The sequence below is a fragment of the Formica exsecta genome, unplaced genomic scaffold (genome assembly GCF_003651465.1).
Source record: "Formica exsecta isolate Colony F162 unplaced genomic scaffold, ASM365146v1 scaffold388, whole genome shotgun sequence".
Lineage (NCBI taxonomy): Eukaryota > Metazoa > Arthropoda > Insecta > Hymenoptera > Formicidae > Formica > Formica exsecta.
In genome coordinates this window covers 69,532-80,763 of record NW_021851121.1, presented here as the reverse complement: position 1 = coordinate 80,763, position 11,232 = coordinate 69,532, and the positions used below count along the sequence as shown (strand labels likewise).

General features: G+C 29.9%; 1 protein-coding gene across 1 annotated transcript in view; it reads right to left on the bottom strand.

Annotated features, from left to right (window-relative positions):
• LOC115239572 (mediator of RNA polymerase II transcription subunit 15-like) overlaps positions 1-8,493 on the bottom strand; it is a 13,047-nt gene extending 4,554 nt beyond the window's left edge. Inside the window, exons 1-2 of the mRNA XM_029814168.1 lie at positions 7,669-8,493; positions 1,026-1,228 (exon numbers count right to left, since the gene is read on the bottom strand). Coding sequence (XP_029670028.1) covers positions 1,026-1,228; positions 7,669-7,690 — 225 coding nt within the window. The 5' untranslated portion in view covers positions 7,691-8,493. The remainder of the gene's footprint in view (positions 1-1,025; positions 1,229-7,668) is intronic.
• Between the last annotated feature and the right edge of the window lie 2,739 nt (positions 8,494-11,232).

Sequence of the window (11,232 nt, the reverse complement as noted above, 5' to 3'; positions counted from 1 at the left end):
TATATTTTTTTAAAATATATTTTAAATATATCTTTTTTTATTATAGCCGCAGACAAAAGAGAAGTGTAGATCTTACAATTTACATGCTTGCAAGAAAATATATAAATGTATAAATAGATTATGATACGATTCCTTTTCAATATGGTTTTTCTTCTAGCTCTAAAACAGGAAGACAGTCGGGGCAACATGCATACAATACAAAACATAGCATTTACCGGTTTCGATGAAATGTCTATTCAATCGTTTACCAATTAAAGATATAACAAAAGAATATATATACTTTATAGCGCGCAATATTACTTTTTTATAAAAATATACACTAGAAGACTGTAGAATAATTTATTGCATTTCTGGCGGAATAATATTGCGCGCTATAAAGTATATATATTCTTTTGTTATATCTTTATCCAATATTCCAAAATATTACTCTTACTCGATAAACTTTAAATGTATATTAGATTTCTCTGAAATATATATCTCCACTCTATTTATTTTAATTTTTAATTTAAAGTGCAGCGCAAAATGTTTGTAAGTATAATATAAATCTGTAATATAATTGTTTTAATATATATTTCAAGTTTATATGAGCTTAATTTCTTCTAAGAAAAGATCACACAAAGAGTTTAATACGGAATAGAGAGGTGTTCGACGTTTCATGAGTCTTGTAGCATGGAATGTACAATCTCTCGCTACTCTCAAAGTACACTAGTGAAATGGAAATCCTCGTACAAGTAACGAAAGTAAGTCGAGCCATGACTACTATCGCGCATTGCGTCAGAACGCCTAGATCTTGAAGGCGGACCTAGGCGTTCTACTCTGTGCGCTGGCATTCGTTTCAAGTACCATAGAAAAATAATCCGTTCATGGCTAGTTAATCAACACGTTAATGGATAATAAGCGATCAGTAGTCATGGTTGACCGACAATAATGACGCTGAATTACTCGATGAAATGTCTGATGCTGAACATTCAACGGAGATAGATTAGACGTCAAAATTTAACGGATATAGTATTATTATTTCATACCTGTTTAGAATCATCACCATGCCGAATAACAAATTGGCTGGCTGAAGATTCGTAAATGGCGCTATCGGAAACTGGTGATCTTTTAACAGGATCTTTGATATCGATCTCCAGCAGGACAATGTCATCGATGTTGGCTGATGACGATACCGTTTTTTTGGCGACATTAGCGATGGTTTCTTCACCAACGGAGACCGTCAAGAGACCTGTCCATTTTAAATATCATAACGTATAAAAAGAGTGAAAAATAGGATAGAAGGGAAAAGGGAACAAGCAGAGGCAGGATATAAAAACACCTCTTTTTTATTTTAAAAATATCTTATTTAATTTAACAAATTATTTCATTCAAATTAATTTTTTTTTTCTCTTTAACACAAATGTGTCTTTTACCAAAAAAATATATATTCTTTATTGACATTTCTCGTTTGCGCGTGATATGTATAGAGTGCGATTATTCCATATTTATTAAAAATTCTCCCATCGTTTATTGCATAAGATGTCGAATTCTATTCAAATATTATTTTGGGATTTGAATATGGTCGTTGAATAATTGAACGTGGAAATGACTTTTATATCGTTCTGCTTGACCGCGAGTGCTCAGAATAGAGCTGAGAAAGCAATGCGGAGAAAGTTACAATCGAACGCGTGTACTCAAGAAACTTTTCCCACGGATTTTGCTTTCAACGTTTTCAAGCGCCGAAAGAAATAAAGATCAATATGCTAAATTTATAAACGGTTTGATTGCAAATTGAAACGCATTATATTTAGCACATTATGTGTGTATACCTTTTGATTTGTAAGTGCTTTCTTCGTTGTCTGACAATAAAAATCACGAGAAATGACTGATGATAACAGGTTTGCCAGATTTTAAGCTCGATACACATCATTATTTCGTGTACACATACTGAATTTATAAGCTCGTAATAAAACAGCAAGCAATCTAAAATTTCTCTCCCAATTTTCCTGTACAAGAACGATCTTAAATTGAAATTATGTAAATCACTAGGGCAAAAATAAAAAATAAATGTTCACTTACAAATGCGTAAAATTTATGAAGGATTAAGTAAGGGATCAAGTAATAAAAGTGTTTTCCATGTTTAGTCTAAATAAACTTTTCTAATTATTTTAATTGATAAACGTATTTTAAAATTCATTGCGTTACAGTAAGATTATCAATATGTACTTTTCCCTTAATCCGTTCGATTTTGATTTCTTCATACAAGTCTTTTTGAAATATAATGAAATTTGAATTATTTTTTATCTTCAATGCCGATTGAAGATCTTTATTAAAGGCTATGCAAATTTTTGATTAATTTATCAGAAAACTTAATACTTAATTAAAGAGATGTTTAATCTGCGACGTAAAAGAATAAAAAGTTTCAACCAATATAATATAAAATAATATAAAATTTTTATTACAAAAAGGGAGACGCCAAATTTTTCAGATTCTATTATAAAAAATGTAATAATATAGTTAGAGAGAAGAACATCTCTCGCGTCCATATCGCTCTTATTCTCTCGTAACTACTATGTTTGGACGTGATCGTGCAGATCCTTTTGAAATTACTTAACAGAGGAAAGCGCGCATGGAGAGTCCGGTCAGCTTTCCTTCCTTTGTTAATTTGTAAGATTCCGCGGATGTGAGTAATTTTTTCTGCATTGAGTAATACTACGTACGCGTCCTTAGGTGGAAGGTGCGGTTAAGTAATATCCGTCATTCCGCGAGCGCGCGCCCGCGCGATTAACAAATCTTACCTAATTAACGCTTCGTGGAGCTTGCATCTCTGCTGCGAAAATGTTTATTATAGTCATTGCGGATTGCAACTTATTCAATACAAAAAATATCCTATTTTTCCATATATATACTGTTTATTATTTTTGTTATATCCTGTAACCAAATTTTCTAAAAATTAGAATATAATATGTATATGTACAATGTGCGTACTTGTATAAAGCGGTTTTTGTGAGATCTTTTATCTAATGTTGCTCGGTGTATTAATATTACTCTGCCATATCTATTTATATGCTATTATTGTGCTCTCTCAAATAAATTGTTAAATATCTATTTATTATATATAAAACTAATGTGTACGTCATATGTATATGTTTTTGATAATTATAAATTATAATAACTTTTATAATATTATACTATATTATAATAAATTATATAATTTTTAAAAACTTGTGAAAATAAATAACAAGACGATATTCTCTTACTGTGCTTTAAGTTAAATGAACGAGATTACTTTTAATGAGAATTGAAATATAAAAATGTGTTCAATACCAAAAATCAACAAATTCTACAATGATTTCTTTAATAGTTTATATAAATCATAAATAGATTTTTATATTAGTATTGCTATTATATCTTTTAAATAAGACTATGTTAAATCTGTTACAAAAACATTTTTTTAGCTTTATAATCAATAAACTGTGACATAGCTCTAATCGGATCTCTTGTTACATCGAACAATCATAAGATTGATACATGAGAACGCGTTGAGAGAAAAAAGATATTTTCTAATTAACGAACTCTCTCTCTCGATTGTGCTCCCACATAAAAATATTAATTATTTGACCTCCTTTGCGTTTCAAACTATTATATTTGCCTAACATCGGAAGTGAAGTCTAACGTTCTCATTGTGCGCATGAGAAGAGTAAAGCAATCTACAAAGTTAGAACTTTCTATGTCTTTTTTCTTTCCTTTTCTTTTCTTTCTCTCTTGATTGCTCTGTTTTGTTTTTCTTTCCTCTCTCTCTTTATTCATAATTTATATTATATATTTCATTGTATTTAAGTAATAATTGTATCTAAGAGTAATGATTATTAACAATATTTATTTCTCGATTATATTACTTCAATATTTTTATGCACGAAATAATGAAAAGAATCAATTGGTGTAAAAAAAACACAGTTGTTTTTAAGAAAAAATATGTAACTGCTCGTTCAAATTCATATTTTTTCTAAAAACAACTGTTTTTTACACCAATTGTATCCTCTCATTATTTTGTGCATAAAAGTATTGAGGTAAGAAAAATGAATATTTTACAAGATATTTTACAATTTATGTAAAATTATACCAAATTAAAGTATAAAATATCTTGTAAGCTATTCAATTTTTAGCTATTTTACTCTTATAACTTTTTACGCCTAATATTGCGAGGAATCTATTTATATAAAAAAATTAGGGTGGTTCTGTTTAAAAAAACTAGGTTGATCTTTAAATCTGCAAAATATCTCTATTATAAAAAAAGTAGATGTATTATGTAATGACCCCCTTCATACTATGCAACTTTTGTTTGAACTATTTTTTTATATAGCAAGTATTTTACGATTTATTTAAAATCCTCAAGTTAGATGACTCACCCTGTATAATTATCATCAAACAAAAGTTTAATCAACATTACACAAACACAAGCCGTCTTTCAAAACTATGACATTAAAGTCAATCTGTTCGAACTACGTCGAACGATTAAAAATGAAATTAGTAATGCAATTGAAACAATGCGAGATCTCATATCTCATCAATCTTTCATTCTCGGATAATTTTTCCTATACAATTGGATCGAGATTTCTCAAGGTCGTATAATATTTTAGTTTTATTATGGTAAGAAAAATTCTAGATAAAGTTCCTTTGCAAATTAATATTTTAAAATAGCATTCTCTCTTTTTAAATTGAATCTTGTTTGCAAATAAATGACTAAGGAAAAAGTTTTAATAAAATTATGATTTTAGATATTATAAAGTAATATCTAATAAAACTCGAGATATCACACATATGGTGAGGGGGAGGGGAGGTGGGGTAGAAGTGTGAGAAATATATTATACATTATATTTATCAAATATAATGTATAATTATCAAATTTTCATTTCTTGTATATATATATATACATTCCTACTCACAATTTTGTATTATTCAAAATGTTCAAATGTATCGTTATCGATTCACGAAATAAAATATAAAAAAATCTTCAGACCTAATAAAAGTTTTATATTTTACTATGAGATTGTATTTATCTCTTTAACTGTTTTATAAGATTGAAAGAGAGAAAGAGAGAGAGAGAGAGAGAGAGGAAAAATAAAAGCATGCTTAAGAAATAAAAATGTTGTAAAAGAGCCTTGATTGAAATATTCTAAAAAGATGGTATGCGTAGCGTTACAGCAGCATATATTGTCGTATACTATTACTAACAGTTTTCACTTTCCGTTCTAGCTTTCATTCTAGCTGCGCGTAGACTTCCGCCTCGAGCACGGGTTATCGTACCCATACTTGCTCGCTCGGATGATACATGTATACATATGTGGCAAATATACATCTATTATTTCAATATCTAGATTTGTATATGCATAAATCATCCTGACACGAAACAATGACGTGAAACAATAAATATATTTTCACGGTTGATAAAATTTACACTCATAATTACATATATGCGTACAAAAGTACCTTCCTTTCTACTACTTTCGGTTTGCAAGCTGGTTGCTGTAGCCACAGTTTCGAACTGTGTATTGGTTAGAAAGGCGATACCATTCGTTTGCACAGTACATTTGACGCGGATTTCTCAATCGACAGCGATATAAAACGTGAGATTTTTTATCTTGATCGCGCCATATGCATACCTGTAATCTATATCACAAATAATTTTGTTCTCAAAGTAAACAAATAATCTCTGTAAATAATGAGAACAATTGCGCAATTATATAAAGTATAAAAATATAAGGTATAAAAATTGTATAAAGCAGTTAACAAAATTAATGTATTGAAAAAAAGTATATATAGTATATATCTGTCTTTGTTATAGATTAAATCATATTCCATTACTATCTGTGCTATGAAATATATTTAGTAATATCTACAATGTGTTTCTCATTGTTCAGATGAAGAGTGTGTGAGGTAAACTTTTTTATATGATGTGCATACAATATGTATATATATATATATATATATTGTATATATTGTACATAATATATAACTCCAAATAAGGTCCAAAAAAAATTTTTAATTACTAAAGATTTTATTTTTAAATACGACCTATATTGATAAAATCAAGAATGTAGAATGATACCAATCAGAGATGCGTACCACATATACTCGTACGTGAGGCATGCAAGATAACGATATAACACGCAATAATCTAAAAAGAAAACGCATTTCTTAATTTGATGCTTCGCGAAGCAAAAGATCATAAAAGATATACAGATCCGAGTTCTCATTGTATCAGCATATCGAGAAGGAAATTAGGCAAAGAGAGAGAGAGAGAAAGAGAAAGCTTCCGGTTTCTCGCACGATCATTACATAGATTTCTTTCAAAGATGAGAAAATCCGATAACCATACATTATGAGAATGATGTTTTGTAGCGGTGTTATGAAGGAACTACGAAAAAACTCGTAAAAGAGAATGGAACTACGTAGCAAAAAGTATCGAGTAGAAATTGGAAGATTACAGTATGCAGCCTCTGTGTAAACATATGTCAGAAGAGCAACTTTCTAATTCATTTAATACATAAACATTGTCATCGATGATATATTCATAGAGAAGATTCACTGTTTTTATAAATTATAAATTTTGCAATATTGAAACGTGATAAAACGTAGATGCACCTGTAAATGAACTTTACCATATGAAGCATAGTACTAGCTTTACACAAAGTATAATAAATCTAATACCGGAAGTACAATTGGCCAGTGACCTGGAAAGTCAATACAATTGGTGATTTACGACAGCTCATACATCCTTGCCTTTCATTATAGTTAATTGAAATACTCATCTATAACTTTTGAAAACGAATTGACTTTCCTATCATCGAATAGGGAAGTGTCGATATCCACTTTCATAAAATTTTTTTTCATTAATGTATTATTTTCTTTTTTTATCTATAGATTTTTTGTATCAAGCAGAATACGCAAAGCATCAATTGTTAACATGGCTTTTAACACATTACAACTATGCTTATAATTAATTGAGCTAATTATAATTGATATAATAGACAATCTTTGTTAGAGCTATGCCAAAGTTAGTAAATTCTAACAGTTTATATATTTTTATATACATCTCATTAAATTGTATAAAATATTTAAGAGAGAACTAAACACACACATATTGTGTGTGTGTGTGTGTGTGTGTGTGTGTGTGTGTATATATATATATAAGCAATCTTATATAAAATTTCTGTAAGAATGTTTATCTCTACTTAAATATTTATAACACACTAGGAATACACACACATATACGTATATAGTTTTTATCAAAGGATGTAAAATCAAAGGGCGTAATTTCCTTGTACTTTTAGTATATATAAAAAAAATACTAAAACAAATATTTATATCGTGCAGTAGAAGAATCCAAAATGCATTTTTTCAAACTTTTCGCGAAAACTCCCATTCAATAGCAAAACCGTTTTTTTTTTGTTTTGTTTTTCTTTTTTTTCTTTTTTTTTTTGCACAAGATTCACATACGCGTTTTGTAAGGATAAGAAGCACACTCGTGAAATATCGTCGCACGTACACTCCGTAACATATTGTCCACAGAGAGAATGAAAAAAAGAACAATGGAAACAATGAGTCGTAAGCACTTTTACAGAGAAATAGTCTGTGAAAAAAAAAAATTTGTTCTTTTTCTGTTAAAACATAATGTATCGCACTTACCTGTAAAAATAAGCAGCCACATGGCGAGAGCAAAGTGACGGAGCGCTGTGCGAATGTTGAGTAAATGTGAATTTCTAGTGGCTTTATAGACCGAGGAGAAAGGCCGCGCCTGCAATCCGGATTAGGTGGGGTTTTCTTCTATCCGCTACCTTTCCATGGCATGTTGTGCACTCAAGTGCACATTAGGCATATATGCAAGCTTGGCAATGGAACTTCTTCATTTTCGTCACCTTCAATTATCTAGCGCAAATACAATTGGAAAACTTGATCGTTATTTTAATGAGATGCAAGATGTAGCGATAAATGTCGATTATCGCCAGTATATCGCTAGTAAGGACCATAGGTAGAGTAAAGAATAAGATAGTACACATTTATCGTAGAGATGTAATTTCCCGATTCTCTTTGTTTGATTTTCAAACTGGCCCAATGCCGAGCGCAATATTACAGTTGCACTGTGCATCCGCACCCGCATTTATCAATAGACTTTTTTCTCATAACGCGCATCATATGTTATATGTAAATTTACGTTGTTAAGTTACGTTGTATATATTAAATTTGCGTGATGCACGTGCGCACGCGAGCTGATATGACTAACAATAAGCGCATACGAAAGACCATTATACAATACAAATGCAATTGCTCTGCTCGCTACAAACTGTCGTGGGAAAAATAATTGACTGGAGCAAAACAAACTGGATATATATTAAATAAATATATAGTTTTCCCAGCCCTTTTTGATTCGTCACCGAATGATTCGTCATGAATAAATTTATATTAATTCTTTTACAGGTATACATGCATATATAAGATTATATGTATATGCATATATACAGTAAAAGATATAACTCCAGGTAAAAAAAAAATTTTTAAACATATCTTTATATTTCTTAATATCAACGCTTATTCGTGCAAACTTTAGATATTTTAAAGTGAGAAATAATTATAAACAAGAAACTTTCAAGCATAAAAATTTCCAAGAATAAAAATTACTCAATGTTATTCGAATGCGGCGGGGTACCCAATCCAGATATTATATAGTATATATACAATGTATATACAGGGTGTTCCAGGTCAGGTCAATGAAATTTCAAATTATTATAGGAAATTGAATTTGAAACAAAAAAGTTCCTATAAACATAGGTCCGGAAACGCTTCGTTAAAAAGTTATATCTAATAAACTTTCTGTAAGTAATTAGTTATGATCAAAATTTAATAAGAACATTTTTATGTTTGCATTTGCATTTATGTTTGCACTACTAATGTAGTGTTTATACAAAGAATATTGAATGGTGGTTTTTTCAAGTTTCTGCTTGTTTCGAGCTTATTTTCTTTTGAGCTTATTTTCTTTTGAACTCTTTATCAGAATTAAATAAAATTGGTATAATTTAGTTTGTTATTTAATTACCCATCAGATTTATTTCGTTACTTTTTCCAAATGAATGAAAGGTTTTGTAGTTATTTTTAAAAATCATCAGACAAACATGATTTTACGAAGTTTATTAGCTATAACTTTTTTACAAAGCGTTTCCGGACCTATGTTCATAGAAACTTCTTTTTTCCAAATTCAACTTCTTATAAAATCCTGAAGTTTCATTGATCTGACCTGGAACACCCTATCAGTATATTGGTGTCTGATCTTGTTTTTTACGAAACTGTGGCACACCGAATGCCTTCACTGGTGATACCAACACGCTTTCGCATTGCAGTCTCACGCTGTTTATTAGCCACAAACGAGCGTATAACGCGCTTATAATGAAACCCTGATTGCTCTAGTTTAGGTAGTCAGGTAATAACAAAATGGCAGAAAAATGCAATCGTCGACTAACCAAATATTTTACCAATTTTATTCTCGATAATTATCTTGTAGATAAAATAGTGTCAATGATGCAACGTTTTTCATTACCTGAATTAAAGTATATTAATTATTTTCAATTTTTCTAGATTTATCTTTCTCTTTATTGAATAACAAATTTTTTTATTATTTGCTTGCCTTTAAATTTAAAATTCACATACGCACATCAAAACAAATTTTAAACTCGTATTATTATGTACTTGTATTATTTTATATTACAAAGTGGAGATCGTGATTTTATTAAATTGTTTTGCTCTAGATAATCGTGAAACGCAAAGATATGAAATAATTCAATCGACAAAACGTTATAGTTTCCTTCAGAATGCAAATCTGTTAGATGTGTGAGAAAGCTAGCCAAAATCGAATTAATTTTTGTGAACATATTTTAATTAAGTACACTCTAATATTTTATGTATATTATAATATTTTCTTCTGAGAAAATCCATAACCACTCTAAATTTTTATTATTGTCTAATATATAATAATGATATTCTTGTCTCGTGTAATTTGATCTTTGTCTTGAGTCGATGTTAATTAGAGTACTTGTCGCAAATTGAGAAAGCAAGAGTATACCGAGATGTTATGTTTTTGGTGAGTCAGATACAGGGTGTCCTAGACCACCCGTACACCCCTTTTCTTTCAAAAACCAAGCATTTTAGAGAAAAACGTTTTAAACAAAAATTGTATGGTTTTGAGGGGAACATAAGATGGTGTCATTGGTTTGACCTTGGATGGCATCGTTAAGGTCAAGTCAAGGACATCTTTAATTTCTTAACAGGAATCCCCTATTTTTTCTTACATATTCTTGTAACTTATCTCGAGAGCTTTCCAAAACACTATAATAAAGTATTTTTTCATTCAGTATTTTAAAATAACTCAAAAAGTACTTAATGAAAAAATACTTTTTTATAGTGTTTTGGAAAGCTCTCGAGATAAGCTACAAGAATATGCAATAAAAAATATAGTATTCCATTTAAGAAATTAAACTTGACCTTAACGATGCCATCCAAGGTCAAACCAATGACACCATCTTATGTTCCCCTCAAAACCATACAATTTTTGTCCAAAACGTTTTTCTCTAAAATGCTTAGTTTTTGAAAGAAAAGGGGTGTACGGGTAGTCTAGGACACCCTGTATGTATGCCTTTCAATACAACAGGCCATAGGATTTTAATATATAATTTGAATATATAATGGACTATAAGATTTCTCTTAATTTGATGTTGTTTAATTATTAATGCGCTTTGATAAATCGTTCATATTTTGACAGTCTCAATTCGTATAATCTGTCTTATAAAATATTATATCTTAATCTTATTAATCGTTTACTGCTTAATCGATATATTTTAATTTCTTGTACTCGAACTTAAAAAAGAGAGGGAAAGTAAATATTAAATTAGAGATTACTTTGATGTCATTGCACAAACCACACTTATCGTAATACACGTCATCTCATTATTCAAGCATGACGCTTAGCGAGTATCACTTCATGCATGTCAGGCAACTCCATTTGTGCAATATACATATAACCGGAAATGGCACGATGGAATCTATCGTATTGTTCGCGCAACGAATACATTTTCACAATTTGATCAATGGTTTATCAACCAATCCACTAATATGTGTTAACAAACATTTTAACCGAAACAATCATAAATGACGAGGATCGAAGGAAGCCGTGCACGAGTTTATTTACATAAATTAGCCAAACAG